This window comes from Anabrus simplex, chromosome 1, assembly GCF_040414725.1.
Source record: "Anabrus simplex isolate iqAnaSimp1 chromosome 1, ASM4041472v1, whole genome shotgun sequence".
Taxonomy (NCBI): domain Eukaryota; kingdom Metazoa; phylum Arthropoda; class Insecta; order Orthoptera; family Tettigoniidae; genus Anabrus; species Anabrus simplex.
Window position 1 is genome coordinate 1,511,514,667 of NC_090265.1, and position 16,561 is coordinate 1,511,531,227.

A 16,561-nucleotide genomic window follows, 5' to 3' on the forward strand; every position below is an offset into this window, starting at 1 on the left:
CGTGGTCTTAATTATGGTACAGCCCCGGCATTTGCCTGGTGTGAAAATGGGAAACCACGGAAAACCATCTTCAAGGCTGCCGACAGTGGGACTCGAACCCACTGTCTCTCGATTACTGGATACTGGCCGCACTTAAGCGACTGCAGCTAGCGAGCTCGGTGTTGCTGTCTTAAAGAGGAATAGTGTGGTATAGTTAGAATCATTGACCGCTGAAAGTTTGTAATGAGATTATATGCAACGTCGAATATCTGGAATCTTCGTGGGTTCTTGCATGGCACTGACCAATGTGAAACGATTCTGTAAACCTTCCAGTTTTCAAAAGTGACCCAAAACTTGATCAAACTAGACACAATTGCACGGGTTGTTGAGCGAATCCAGTAAGACTATCAATGCAGTATTTACGGTGACCTACTATATGCTCAGTTCACGATGAGTTTCTATGTTTCTGTATAGCATTGTTTCTACCATTACGAATCTTAATACTGCGGAAACGATGTCTGCGTTGTTCTACTTTGACGTAATGGTAATGCTACAACGAATGCCCCTAGCAATCAAGATTAAGCTCCGGAGTGCATTCGCAAGTAATTCTGTTGTAATTCAGTGCAAGGCCCCATGGCTGTGGAAACTCTAGCGAAGTTCATATAAGAAACCCTGCAGCATCCTACACACAATCGGAAACTTTCGCCATGTAACCTTAACGTGTTTGATATACTCAGGAGGAAGCTGGAAGAGCGCAGATATTCACCAGATGTGGATGTAAAGTAGATTGGTACTGATATTCTCACAAAGTTATCAAGGAATTTGGGAAAAATACTAGGCTCGTTACGCAGTGGATCAAATGTCTAAATAGTGAATGTGTTACCTTATATATCTGTATATTAATTTTTCTGACGTATATGCTTACGTGCATTCCCTTAATAAATACCGACTTCGGTTACTTTCATTTGAGTCGCCCTTATAATTGGCTTACATTAGGACTGGATGTAAAGAAGTGAAAATGGAACTACTAGTGTAGTCCTGTTTGTTTTGAAACTCTACGCAATATTTTCAATAATTACCCTTTCTAATCAAAGACCGTAATTCTCGTGTTCCAATATCGACAAAACTCTAATTTCAAAGACTATCCTTTCTGTCACGAATGAACACTGTAGGGCATTTCCGCAGGTAGTAGGTACAGGACACATTGATTTCATTACAGAGCTGATTAGGAAACTGAAACCAAGTCATTAAAGCAAGGCTGACGACAAAGAGCATTTACGCTGGACCCTGTCGCTTGCGGCTAGCTTTACTGCACGTCCCCCTCAAACTACTCTGCTATTGGCCACTGCATGACCTCAACCCTCATACACTTTCCCAGCTTACTAAGGTATTGCTACTTTCAGAAGGGAACACGATACCTTGTCGCAATTGGCCCTATCAAGCTGAGCTATGATTTTCTTTAGATTTGATTCATCACTGGAAAACTAGGATGTCAAAGTTGAGTTGATCGATTCCGTACAACCATGACTTTCAAAGACTGTCTTGAATGTTTTAACTCCCATGCACTCACTACAGATACATTCTAAAGTAGAATTGTAACTCACCGGACGAGTTGGCCGTGCGGTTAGGAGCGCGCAGCTGTGAGCCCGCATCCGTGAGATAGTGGGTTCGATCCCCACTGTCGGCAGCCCTGAAGATTGTTTTCCGTGGTTTCCCATCTTCACACCAGGCAAATGCTGGGGCTGTACCTTAAATAAGGCCACGGCCGCTTCCTTCCCATTCCTAGGCCTATCCAGTCCCATCGTCGCCATAAGACCTATCTGTGTCGGTGCGATATAAAGCATCTAGCAAAAAAATAAAGAATTGTAACTCCTTGCTATTTTCTCTTAGTTTAAAATAAGTCTAATTTTTCCATTCGTTAGCCTGTAATTAAGTAACGACCCCAAGAGATTTTCCTCACAGAATGGTTAAGTTCTGTCTTAAAGTATTTTAAATTTATGTAGTAAAATATTTCTGATGAGTAAGAATTTTAAAACTATTGGTAACCTACAGTAAAAGATTACCAATGATGTTTCAGATCCCTGTTGTTACTAATTTTTATGGGTTGATAACTTATATATTACATCGTCATTGCGCCTAGAAAAACCTCTGTGCGATAATATTTCAGCCTTGAACTCTGACTAGAAAGGTTCTGTCATCTAAGGTTCAGTATTGCATGAACTGTATAAACGAATTTCTTTCCAAGTGATACATGTTCTGCGGGCCAGTATTTCTCCCATCAAAATTGTCAGACAGCGGTACTTCGAGGCGCAACGACGGTATATTATATTTAGAAGACACTAACTATTGTACACGTTGCAGTTTTGTCGATCATTTACTGAGCATTCTACACAGAACAGAGTTAAATCAGATAACAACAAAAATTGTTTAGATGATACGCATCTAATTATATTATGACACTTCTCTAGTATTTATGATCGAGCGGAGTGACCGCACGTGTAAACGCTACGGCTATGGAGCGGATCTCTGCATGCGAGAGACGCATGGATTCGAACCCCACCGTCGGCAGTCCAGGAAATGGTTTCAAGAAGTTCCCCATTTTCATTTCCAGGCAAATGCCGGGAGAGTTTCTGTTCATAGGTCTCGGCCGATTAATTCCACCTCCTTATCCATTTCAGTTACCATAATTAAATTCGCCTCCATTTCTTCTTAAACTAAAGTTAACGACAGGAAGGGCATTCAGCCTTACAAACATGCCAAATAAATTCATCTTACTCCAATCCTGACCCCTTATCAAGAAAGAGGAGTATGAGGTTAGACTTACACTCCTCTCGTATTTATGATGTTGCTGTAATTAGCTCGTGATGTTTTCCAAATGCCTACTAATATTTCCACCTGATGAACACAGGTCCCTTCTTGGCATTAAATCCCTTTTAAGTATTAATCGTCTTTCATAAATGTGCATTTGTTCAATTTTTTGGCGATTCAACACAACAATAATTTAGTGATATAAACGGAGATATTAGCGCATTTGGTATTCTTGGTGTTCAGACCATCATCATTGCTTTCATACCCCTTCATACGGATCACAAAATTCCAGCATAAAAGCTATGCATCAGGTTAATATTTAAACAGTGCAGACAGGTGTACGAAACCTTTAAAATATTGTCGGGATGAGCTCCATAGCAACTCTCCATACAGCTAGTTATCGGTCCTTGGACTTAAATTTTCATGCGATCTCCACTGATATTTCCTTTAGTTTTCGTTGCACTTCAAACCTGTACTGTAGACAAAAATGTTTAAATAATATTCTACCTAAATGAATTGTGTTATGAGCAATTTTTCTGTGGAACCAACTGTAAGAGAGGTACATCGAGTTCTATGTTTAGTACACCACTTAAGCCTCTTCCCAATAATTCTCTTATTTTATATCGTATCGAAAAATGTATAAAACAAACAAGGTTTTTTTAGAATTTGTTTTACGTCGCACCGACACAGATAGGCCTTATGGCGACGATAGTATAGAAAAGGGGTAGGAGTCGGAAGGAATCGGCCGTGCCCTTAATTAAGCTACAGCCCCAGCATTTGCCTGGTGTGAAAATGGAAACCACAGAAAACCATCTTCAGGGCTGCCGACAGTGGGGTTCGAACCCACTATCTCCCGGATGCAAACTCACAGCTGCGCGCACCTAACCGCACGGCCAACTCGCGCGGTACAAAAGAGTTTGTAAAGAAGATTATAAATCAATTTCGTCATGAGCAGTTTTTCTGTAAAACCAACCGTAAGAAAAATTCATCGAGTCTAATGGGTTAGGCTCCCTCCGAAGCCCCTTCCTGCTGAATTATTTTGATTTATGGTCGCTGGAAATAATTACTTCTCTACTTAGCTCTTTTTGAGTTAATTTTTTAAGGATTGCACGTTTTCATTCAAAGCATGCATTGTTAGACAGAAAAGGAAGTAGATTCTACTTTCCTTCATCTACTTAATACCAAGCTTAATGAAAATCCTTGAGGTATCTTAACAGGCAGACAGACACAGACAGACAGACAGACAGACAGACAAAAATTGGACTGAACCCGACATATGCTATTGTTTGTCTTATCCGGCGTAAGAACCTAGTATCAGATTGAAGCACAGGTAGACAGAAAGATAATTTTGTAAACATAGAAAACAAGTAAAAACATAACCTTTTAGCTTAATATTATTGAGAGTATTTTTCTGTTTGCAATTTGCTTTACGTCGCACCAACACAGATAGGTTTTATGACGACGATGGGATTGGAAAGGCCTAGGAGTGGGAAGGAAACAGCCGTGGCCTTAATTAAACCACAGAAAGCTACCTTCCGGACTGTGACAGTGGGGTTCGAACCCGCTATCTCCCACGTGCAAGCTCACAGCTGCGTGCCCCTAAGCGTACGGCCAACTCGCCCGACACTGAGAAGACTGAGCTTTACCTAAATATTATAGTACCGGGCGAGTTGGCGTAGAGACGCGCGGCTGTGAGCTTGCATCCGGGAGATAGTAGGTTCGAACCCCACTATCGGCAGCCCTGAAAATGGTTTTCCGTGGTTTCCCATTTTCACACCAGGCAAATGCTGGGGCTGTACCTTAATTAAGGCCACGGCCGCTTCCTTCCAACTCCTAGGTTTTCTGTGGTTTCCATTTTCACACCAGGCAAAAAAAATTATAGTGTGGAAAGGGAGGTTAAGGGTGCAAGCTCTCAGTGATTATGATAATCAATGTAAACCTTACCAATTCGACTTTGTCTGTTGACATTTAAGAGTACTACAGTGTGTGAAACCACCAGAACACTGCGTCAGTGAACCGCTTTTCATGACCCCAATAGATTAAAAAAAAGCATCCCAAATTCCTTGAATGCAGCAACGGTAACTTTCGATCAAAACACGCGTAGTGTAAGAGTTGAACGTGCTAGAAAAAGCATCTGGATTTCTGGTCGTAGGAAATAACTAGTTCCCTACTGAGCTGTTTTTGGGTTAATTTTTAAGGATTTGCACGTTTTCATTCAGAGCGTGCATTATTAGACAGCAAAAGGAAGTAGACGGCTGACAAATAACAGGTTTCTGTCTTTCCGACAAGAAGGATTATCGTCTGAAAGGATAAAGCTCCTTCCAGCACGTCATTAAAATTTCAATACTCCATCCTTCTGTAGCTATTCCGATTACGTCTGGCTTCAAGTTAATGTTATTCGTTCACTCATTACTAGGTCTTACTGGATGAAAGGTACAGTACCTTCTTATAAATATGCTATTAGTTTGTCGATATATTTCGTGGTATTTGTTGTTGGCACTATTTTGAAGGTTATTTCAAGTCGAATGTAAATTATATCCATTTTCGTATACAAAACAAACTCCAGGGTGCTACAGCCGTAATGGCCCTTGGCTTACCAAGCTGCCACCGCTGCTCGTCCCGAAGGCCTACAGATTACGAGGAGATGCGTGGCTAGGGCGTCGAATCCTCTCGGCCGTTGTTCTCGTCTTTGAAAACCGGGGTCGCTATCTCATTGTCAGACTGATCCTCAATTGTTCTCTCGTCGGCTGAGTAGACCTCTAACGAGCCTTCAGATTCGGGTGAAAATTCCTGACTTGGTCAGTATGCATCTTTTAAGGACTTATTCCTTGTTGAATTCTACATTGATTTAACCCAACATATCTTAGTATATATTTTATTAATTTACGAGGTAGACGAACCTAAAGTTTTCCGCATCTTTGGCTGAATGGTCAGCATACTGGCCTTCGATTCAGAATGTCCGGGTTCGATCATGGCTGAGTCAAGATATTTAACTACGTATGGATAAGTCTTTTGGTTCGGAGACTGGGTGTTTGTATTCGTCCTAATCACTTATCATCCACAGACAACCCACCACAGGCACTTGTAATGGTGAATACCTCCTCCACATTAAGTTGGTATCAAGAAGGGCATCTGGCCGTAACACTGGCCGAATACAATTCCTACGCCAATAATTGGGAAAACGACCTGAAGAAAGAAGCCTTACGTTAGGAAATTTTGACGACGATTTGTGTAACAGGAAATTTTAGAATAGGGCAATAATTATTACATTAATAAATTAACAACGGTCTCTCTTGTTTACTGTTGTAGTAGCAAGTTACTGAACATTTATGAAGACGTGGTAGTTTCATGGAATTTATTTTTATTATTCCAAGTTGGTTAAATTCCTAATGAATCACAAATAATTTGTGTAATGTGATTATTATTACCCTATTCTAACATTTCCTATAATGGAAATCGCCGCTGAAGTTCCCAGATATAGGCGTGTCTACCTCGAGAACTATTATAATTCATACTAAAATATATTGGGTTAAATCGATGCAGAATTCACAAGAAATGTGTCATTAAAATTATGCAGATCGTAAATTCTGAATAGAATATCGTTAATAATGTACGAAAGATATTATGGTTAATAAACAGGTTCGGTCCTGGCAATGTCCGGTCGTATATGAAGGTAATCAAGTACATCACCCTCATGTCATTAGATGTACCAGTACGCAAGAGAACACCTGCAGGACAATTTTCTTCCTTTGGTGGACTTTTAACGGTTTTTTTCATGACGACCTGGTCTTACAAGATCGCACGGTCGACGTTGAGTTCTATTTTGATGTCGATCGTGTTTAGGGAGAATAAAGACCACAGATATTCAAATTTACACTGGTCTGTGGTTAAGAAAAATCTTAACTACATTAATCAATATACAACACATAGACTGTCACATAGGCAGTCAAAATGTTGTTACAACTTCTGACTATCGTTTGTTCTGGCCTTTATTCTTTCAGGACAATGATTTTATACTCCTAAAAGTAAGCAAAATCAAAGTGGGGCGTTTCATTTGCAAATCCAAGAATTAGTGTAGTAGAGACTGCGCGCGCGCGCGCGCGCGTGTGTGTGTGTGTGTGTGTGTGTGTGTGTGTGTGTGTGTGTGTGTGTGTGTGTGTGTGTGTGTGTGTGTGTGTGTGTGTGTGGACGGGGGGGAGGGCGAAGGGTCAGTAATGGAACATGTTAAGAGGCGTCGGAAATCCTGTGTACTGCTCAGAAATTTCTTTAAAAAAATAGTAAGTCTAATAGCGAGTTTATCATATTCCAGTAGGTACTTTTAAATGTCATCGGACTCTACCAAATTTCATCGCATATCATTTACCACAGAACTCTCCAACTGATCATATTGTTAATAATAATAATAATAATAATAATAATAATAATAATAATAATGTTATTTGCTTTACGTCCCACTGACTACTTTTACGGTCTTCGGAGACGCCGAGGTGCCGGAATTTAGTCCCGCAGGAGTTCTTTTATGTGCCAGTAAATCTACCGACACGAGGCTGTCGTATTTGAGCACCTTCAAATACCACCGGACTGAGCCAGGATCGAACCTGCCAAGTTGGGGTTAGAAGGCCAGCGCCTTAACCGTCTGAGCCACTCAGCCCGGCGATCATATTGTTTAGACTGTGGTAATGTGTATGCATATTTTACTTCTAACAATTGTTCATCTATAAGAAATCGTTAACATCTCATTGTGAGGATTCTATTAACAAAATGAAAGTGCGTTCTTCCAGTCATCCGCGTATTAGCAATCATACTACAACTTAATTTTAACATGCTTTTACCAGCTTCGAAATTCTTAACAGAATGGAAGTATTAATTGACGATTTTATTGACGCTTCCTTTTGAAGCCACTGAATTGCGTGGTCATCAACCCCAAAACTATTTTTATCTTATATTACTAATGTCACTGGTGATGATTGTTAGCTAAGATTCAGGTATCCTTTAGGAAACAACGGAACATCAGGTAATTCTGCCAACGTAAAAAGGAAGAAGATCAGTCAGAGCCTGCTGACTGAAGGCTGTTGTTCCTAAGACATTACATTACAGGATAACATGGGTCATTATAATGAGTTCTTTACAACGCCATTCCTTCTTTATCAGGTATCAGCTGCAATTGTGCGCTTCGCTGCATGTAAAAATCGCATTCAGTTTTAAGTGAAAATTTGAACTATAAATGCATATTGTCAGCGTAATAGACTGTGTAGCATAATAATATCAGTAGCATATATTATTAATAATAATAATAATAATAATAATAATAATAATAATAATAATAATAATAATAATAATAATGGTGCAGCCCTTGTAAGGCGTCTACCGTGTGTGGGAAACATTATTATTATTGTAGTGAATGTTAACATTATGTGTGGTATATGGTATATGTGTTGCAAAGATGTTTGGAACAGCACAAAAATCCAGTCCTATAGCCAAGGGAATCAGAAACCCTCACCTGGTCGGGAATCGAACCCAGAGGCCTCTGTACGGAAGGCCGTTACACTGACCATTCAACCAGGGATACGAACGTAAACAGTATATGGCGTGTGACCTCCGGAAAGACCTGGTGCAGGTCAATCGTGTTGACGCCCATAGGCGACCTACGCTCCTGTGATGATGGGGCCCTACCTAGGAAGAACCAGAGGAAATTACAATGGCCATGAATCCAACCCGGGACTCCTTGGCCATGGTGTTAACAAACCAGCACGAAGCCGGACAATAAAGAGTCAAAATATGTCTGTGGTGTTTTCCGAAATAAAGGGTCAAAAGGCTTTGAAGTGGAGCTAGTGGCTTTACGTTGCACCAACACAGATAGGTCTTATGGCGATGATGGGATAGGAAAGGGCTAGGAGTTGGAAGGAAGCGGCCGTGGCCTTAATTAAGGTACATCCCCAGCAATTGCCTGGTGTGTAAATGTGAAACCGCGGAAAACCATCTTCAGGGCTGCTGACAGTGGGATTCGAACCTACTATCTCCCGGATGCAAGCTCACAGCCGCGCGCCCCTAACCGCAAGACCAACTCTTCCGGCCAAAAAGCTTTCAATGAATACATTATTTATTTCGTATAGTTTGGTACATTAAGTCTCTTTCCCAACCACATGGGTTTAATGTACCTTACACATTTGGAAAAACATCCACGGAGTGAAAAACTGCTAGTGCTTGTGAACAACACTTCTGAGCCCCAACTTTGAACCCACCCAGCTCGCACCCTTTGGAATTTTCCATTTTTCTGGTGAATTTTTGGGATATCAGGTTTTCAGGCACCACACTTTAAGTTCTTAGGATGCCTGGAAGATTCTCATTAATTCATATGTATAGTTATATTTACCTTTTGTACATCACTACACTTAGACTTCTATTTATTTCATCATGGACCAAGCTCATTCCTGAGTTCGTGGCAGAGATATCTTAGACAGAGCCAAGAAACGAATGCAGATTCACTCGAACAAGATTATGCTACATTACCTGAGGTCGTAATAATAAGTTCTTAGTAAACGGTATATCCATAACATTTTTCATTCTGTATTCTTTCGGTTAGTGAAAATGAAGTGAAATAAAAAGGTAAAGACGATGTTTACTTGCGCCTGGAGTGAAGCCAAAAGCAGGCTCCATAGTGGTGGAGTAGCGGTGAACCTTATGAGCCATTACTGGCACGCGGTGAGATTGGCTGCTTAACTAAATGACATAATATTACTTGGTATCTGCGACCCACATTTTGTAGTGTTCATAGCGTTGAAGGAGTAAGTTCCTGTAATTACTTGGAGTCTAACTTTACTGCAGTTTGTGTCATATTTTCAGTTTTGCATTATAGTCACTATGAACCTCTATTTCAAAGTGATTTTGTTGTCATGTGTAATTGCACTGGGAGTGGGAGATGTTATTTAGTGGTGATAGAAAAGGCATGTCCTGCTCACCTGTAAGATAGTGAGCTCTATTCGTCAAGAAGCCAACCTATTTCGAAATTTGACTTTCCATTACGGGAGAGAAACATGGGTATATGTGGATGGACAGAGAGTTAGCCAAACTAAAATACCTCTCAGAATGAAAAATACTTGAAATGACATAACACAGGATACTTTTTTTTACAATCTGCTTTACATCGCGCCAACACATATGGGTCTTATGGTGACGATGGGGTAGGAAAGGGGCTAGGAGTGGGAAGGAAGAATTGGTCTTAATTAAGGTACATCCCCATTATTTGCCTGGTGTGAAAGTTGGAAACCTCAGAAAACCAACCATCTTCAGGGCTGCCGACAGTGCGCTTCGAGCCCACAATCTCCCGATTGCAAGCCTACAGCTGCGCTTCCCTAACCGCACGGCCAATTCGCTCGGTACACGAGAGTTTTCATGTGAATGTGTCCGCTTGCACTTTACCACTGGTTACGGAGTAGAAATTGCGACATTGTTCAGTGTTACCATGAGTGTACTTATTTGTCGGTAGTGGTTCACTTTATGGACTTGGTGCACCATGCTAAACAAATCGTCTTACTGTGAGTGAGTGATCTATCTGATATAATACATATTTATTGTACCTATTGTAATAATAACAATAATAATAATAATAATAGTTATTATTTTAACGTCCCACTAACTACTTTTTTGACGGTTTTTGAAGACGCCAAGGGGCCAGAATTTTCTCCCGGAGGATTTTTTTACGTGCCTGTAAATCTTCAGGAAGGTTGGTAATGGTTCTCTTTCTAATATTTGAACAGAAGGATTGTCCGACTCGTTGGCTGAATGGTCGGGGATTTTAACCTTAATTGGTTAATTCCAGTGGCTCAGGGGATGGGTGTGTGTGGCGTATTCAACATTAGAAATCATCCTAGGTAGGGCCCTCACCTTCACAGACATGCAGATCGCCTAATAGGCCGTATACTAGAAAAAGACCTGCACCAGGCCTCTCCGGAGGCCATACGCCATTATTATTAACAGAAGGATTATCAGTAGTCTGACGTCACAGTATCATATCGTCGCTGCCAGGATAAAACCTCCTATGTGAAATATTTTAGCTTAGAACTTTGGCCGGTAAGGTTCTGTCATCTAAGATGCAGTATTGTGTGAATATTGTCAAGGCATTCTCGCGCTCTTCATAATGTACTGTATGTGCTGCGGGTCAGTATATCTCCAAAATATTATCACAACGGAGGTTTTATCCCGGCAACGATGATATGCTGCCTTTCGGCGATACTAGGACGGCAAAGTGATATATGATTGTGAAGGTACCAGATCTCGATAGAGGTAGTTACAGCCCCAGCTTCACCCTGGTGTGAAATTGGAAAATAATCATCAAGACTGCCGTTGGTAAGATTCGAAACCACTATCTTCCGAAGGCAAGCACAGCAGTAGTCAATTTGCTCAGTATGTATGTATGTGTTTGGAGGTGGTGGGGAAGGAGGTAGCACAGTATTCGACGATGGCTGTTCGGACATTCGCATTGATTTGAAGTGGGGTACACTACGGAAAACCACAGAATATCGAAGAATACAGTTCTTCTCTAAGCAGTCCTCCAGAGTCCAAACTTGGGTCAACCTGGTGAGGTGATAAGGTGGTGGTGTGTACTAGTGTACTGTGATAAATTTGTCTTGTACCTAAATGTGCTAATGTGGCGGCCAAGGAAGCGAGGTACACTCAGCCTGTGTGAGAACAATTTAGGGGCTATCTGACTGTGAAATGGCGGCCTCGGTCTATAAAGCCAAGAATAATAACTGAGAATAATCCACGCATCATCTCGTAATCTGCAGTCCTTCGGGCTGGTATGCCAAGGCCCAGAAAGGCTATAGTGCCATGAAGTTTGGTTTGGTTTTATTCCACAGGAAGGTACAAATTAATATAAATATAAATATAAATTAATATAAAAGGCCTATCTGCAATATAAATCTTAGAATGGTAAACGTCTGAACTGTCCCAACAAATATTGTGTCGTTAGTGGTGGCAGCTATAATCGTTATTTTAAGAAGAAGCACAACTATTTAGCCGTCATCTAACACCAATCAGAGAAACAAATGGAAGAGGTCTGACTCTTGGAAGCATGAGGGTATTGGACCGCGAAGTGTGTAAAAATGATTCAATAACAGGGGGCCTATTTTATGGTGAATAAAAATAAATTATGGGATTGATTGTGGTTTTATTGCATATAAAAACATAAATGTGGCGTTATTTCACATTATAAAGGTCATCTCTCTTCATAAGTTGAACCATTTTCGAAAGGGACTGTATCGGAATCTCAGCCCAACTTTGAGATACTCTCGATAAGCTATTTGACGCTCGATATTGATGATTTTAGATTTTGGATTTTGGAATTCTGAAAAGGCTCTCTATGTTTCGAATAAGACTTCCATCATTTTGAAACCATTCATATTCCGCACGTCGGGACATTTCACGAAATATAGAATTCTTTCGCACTTCTTCGCACCACAAATATTATCAAATGTTCACTATTTCAATTAGTTTCCATCTCTACTTGAATCTTCCCCAGAAAGAACATAACTCTTTTTTAGAAAAATTCAATATTTCCCACTAAAATGTAAATTTCGTATTTCGCATTAATTTGCGAGCGTGAAATGACGACGTTTCCACCTAAGAAGGCTTGAAACGTAATATACTTGCTTTATGTACAATGTAACCTGGTTTCGCGACTCCCTCGCCCGCGAAAACTAGGTCTCCCTACTACATAGGCCTTGCAAACGTAACACCACCAGAATCGGAAGGGATCAAAAGTTGACGAGGAAAGGCTGGATAGGAAAGGTGAAAGTAAGGAACTTAAAATAGGTAAGGGGAAGCACTGTTAAAATGAGCTCGGGGCCCAAAAAACCGGAAACCATGTAGGTTTACCCTTTCAGACAACTCTTACGAAAATCAGGACTATCGTGGATATATTCTACCGCCACCACTCACAAGGTGAATACATCTCACAGTAAAGGAAAATTTGAATATAGTAGTTCATTAAAATATGTAATAAATATTTTGGGTTTATGCTGTGTGAAGTGAAACAAACACCTAGAGTATAGGATAGATAGTCTTCAGGATGATTACACAGCAATAAACTTTCTTCAGATTATCCCAGTTTTCTTGGGTCGCTGTAGCACCCAGGCTCATTTAGGTTTTGGCCGGGGGGTTAAGGCCGGATGCCCTTCCTGACGCCATGATTCTCCTAAATAAAATTTTAATTGAAGAGCGCGGAGGAAAATTTCATGCGGTATAAGCGGAAAGGATAAGCTATTTGACGCTCGAAATTGGTGTGTAAGAGAGAAAGAAACAAAGAATATTAAACGTCCATTCAATTGACGTAGATTTTAGGGTGGCGTCAGAAAGGGAATCCTCTGTAAAACTGGGCCCTCAGATCAAGGTAAAATTTCCTGATCTGACCGGGAATTGAACCCGGGGTCTCCGTGGAAGAGGCAAGCACGGTATCCCTACACCGCGGGGCCGACAATTATGGGGAAAGCGTAATAAAAGTTGTTCAAAGTACAACGTATTATTATTATTATTATTATTACTACTATTATTATTATTATTATTATTATTATTATTATTATTATTATTATTATTATTATTATGTCCGGCTCCTTGGCTGAATGGCTATCGTAGTTTCCTTCGGTTCAGGGGGCCTCGGGTTTGATTCCCAGTCAGGTAGGAGATTTTAAATTCAAATGGTTAATTCCCCTAGCTCGGGGATTGGGTTTTTGTAATGTTCCCAATATCCCTGCAACTCACACATCACACAACACTATCCTCCACTCCAATAACACGCATCTTCCCATACACGGCAGATGCCTCCCACGGAAGGGCTGCCTTACAAGGGCTGCACCTGGTTGGCAATAGCCACAAGAAATTATTATTATTAGGCCTATTTAATAAACGAAAAATATTCGAAAGTACTTAGTGCATGAGAAATGTATCTGTTAACCTGTGTTTCTTAAACTTTTCTTTCTTTGTCAGGTTGCCAGTTCTATCCGACTGGAGAGTACCTGAGGTTTGTGCGAGTTCCCGAAAATGTTCCAGTGGGTGGTGAAGTGCTCCAAGTGGAGGTTCACCCGCGGCGTAACCTCAGCCTTCAGCCTGTCGACAAGGTGAGTGACGCTTGTTCAATACAAGATAATTAATATTGAAGCGTTTGAGTTTCATACTAACGTCCATGTCATTACGGCATGCATAACTATACCACGCTACAACTAAATAATAATAATACCATTATAGTTGCTTTAGTCACCTGAGGTTCCCTGGTGAAGGGAGTTATGGTAACACCTTAGTCGACTTTATTTAGTTTGTAGAGCTTGTAGTGTTTTGACACAGCGTGACTGAATTAGAGACAAAGAGTTTTTGTGTGTGGATCAGTACTTACCTGATGATATATTGCGTGTTTTTAGATTCAGAACTATCTTATATGAGTTCAAACACAGAGAAAGTGCAAAAAAATTCATGTATCTAACAGGAGAAAAAGTTGGTTTGGATAAGACCTATTGCAATGGAACTTGGTGGGGTGATAAATTGAACATCAGAACATCGCTGCTTACCTGCTGCTGTTGCATAGGCATAACAAACTGAGTGATTCTGAACAGAAATCTGGCAGTTTGCCTCGTCTATGCTAATAAAAGTTTATATTAATACATTTTTCTTTGCTAGTGGTTTAACGTCGCACTAACACATCGAAGGTGTTCGGTGACACAAGGATGGGAAAGCGCTAGGATTTGGAAGGAGCGTGGCAATTGCCTGGTGTTGTAATAGGGGAAACCACGGAAAACCATCTCCAAGGCTGCCGACGGTGGGATTCGATCTCAACATCTCCCGAATGCATGCCCACAGCTACGAAAATCTAACCGTGCAGTCAGCTTACCCAGTTTATATTAATAGCATTCACATTAATAGATGACCAACATTTCAGAAATTTCATAATACTCTAATATCCATTATAAACGATTCTAACGTGTTACAGTACTTTTGCAGCGGTCTCTTGGTACAGACCAGAGCAAAATGTAGCTTCCATCGAAGATTTATGTTTATTACAGTACAGAAGCTGAGGTAGACGTCCTGCTGAGTAAGGGTACTTTTTTTAAGTTGCTTTACGTCGCACCGACACAGATAGGTCTTACGGCGACAATGGAACAGTAAAGGGCTAGGAGTGAGAAGGAAGCGTCCGTGGCCTTAATTAAGGTACTGCCCCGGCATTTGCCTGGTATGGAAATGGGAAACCACTGAATACCATCTTCAGGGCTGCCTACAGTGGGGGTTCGAACCAACTATCTCCTGAATACTGAATACTGGCCGCACTTAAGCGACTGCAGCTATCGAACTCGGTAGTAAGGGTACCTGCATAGTGGGTGCTGGTTACCTGCTTGCTGGCTACCGGCACATACAAGCGGCACCCTGCGAGCAGGATTTAACCTGTGCTTTTAGCAAGACTGTTTACGGTGTTCCCGCACGTTAGTTCCCAGCCGCTGGGAAATATTCAGTTTGATCAGAAGACTGGCCTTCAGTTCTTCGAATAAGTGGTGATACTCGCTATATTGACACCTCCTCTTATTTATTTCATGAGCACCCACTATTGTCTGCACCAAAACCTTTGTGTTAACCAGGGCTAGGATTTCTATGTAATAAAAGTTGTTAAATATGTACATATATATCGGCTAAAAAATCGAAGGGAAACCATAAAATGTGAACTAAAACTCTTATAAATATTTTGTAAAATAGTGTAAAGAATATCTGTAATGTATCAAATAATGATAGAGATAATGATTTATTGTGTGGACGTGGAAGCCACAGGATAGTCTAACCTTTCCGATATGAGTATAATTACGACATTTTTACGCTGTTAATACAGATTGATTCACCCTGTTGTTATGTTATGTAACAAGGCCAAAGCCAGCAAGAAAGAATGTGCATAGAGCTGAGTTTGTTTTCCATATTTCATAGAAATATCAGAATCCAACTTTGAAATGTTGATGCTTGTAAAATAAATTTTAAATTTTTCTGAAAAGAATAACTTTTTAATATGGAAAATATTTAAAATACGATGTAAAATTACGTAAATGGAAAATTTATTAAAATGTTTTTCCGTCATCATTTGTAAACATACGTATGACAGCATTTTAACTGTAGCTATTGTGAAAACAAATAGGTATTTACATAAAAATCCCAGCCAACAGGGACCATGAGAAACAGTTCATAATCTCTGGAGCTCATTTCAGTTCGACCTGTTTGTCTGCTGGTAGGTTTCCCGCTTGCACTATACGCACGTCACCAGCTTTACTCAGTAGCATCGAGAGGCAAAACGAGCTCTTTAAACAGAAAAGAGGTAACCAGCTTCCAATGTATGTGTCTAGAGCATGACTAGTGCATCTGGGTGTTACGACTGGTGCTACTCAGATTGTCAGAAGTACTGCAATAGCATTTTCACGTCCAGTGAGGAAAGCAATGGAAAACTACCTCAGAACCTGCGGTAGTGCTTTAGGAACCAACCATCCTTCAAGGTGAAGATTTGACAAACAACTCAGAGAGTCAGAAGTACTGCAATAGCATTTTCACGTCCAGTGAGGAAAGCAATGGGAAACTACCTCAGAACCTGCGGTAGTGCTTTAGGAACCAACCATCCTTCAAGGTGAAGATTTGACAAACAAAATAAACTATGCAGAATTTCGTGTGGCTATTTCTAGCCCAGTGCAGCCCTTGTAAGGCAGACCCTCCGGTGAGGGTGGGCGGTTTCTGCCGTGTGTAGGTAACAGCATGTAATTGT

General features: G+C 40.7%; 1 protein-coding gene across 1 annotated transcript in view; it reads left to right on the forward strand.

Moving 5' to 3' along the window:
• The window catches only part of Cad89D (cadherin-89D), a 273,325-nt gene that overhangs the window by 124,812 nt on the left and 131,952 nt on the right, over positions 1-16,561 (forward strand). The window contains exon 4 of the mRNA XM_068226160.1: positions 13,771-13,901. Within this exon, the coding sequence (XP_068082261.1) occupies positions 13,771-13,901 (131 nt within the window). The remainder of the gene's footprint in view (positions 1-13,770; positions 13,902-16,561) is intronic.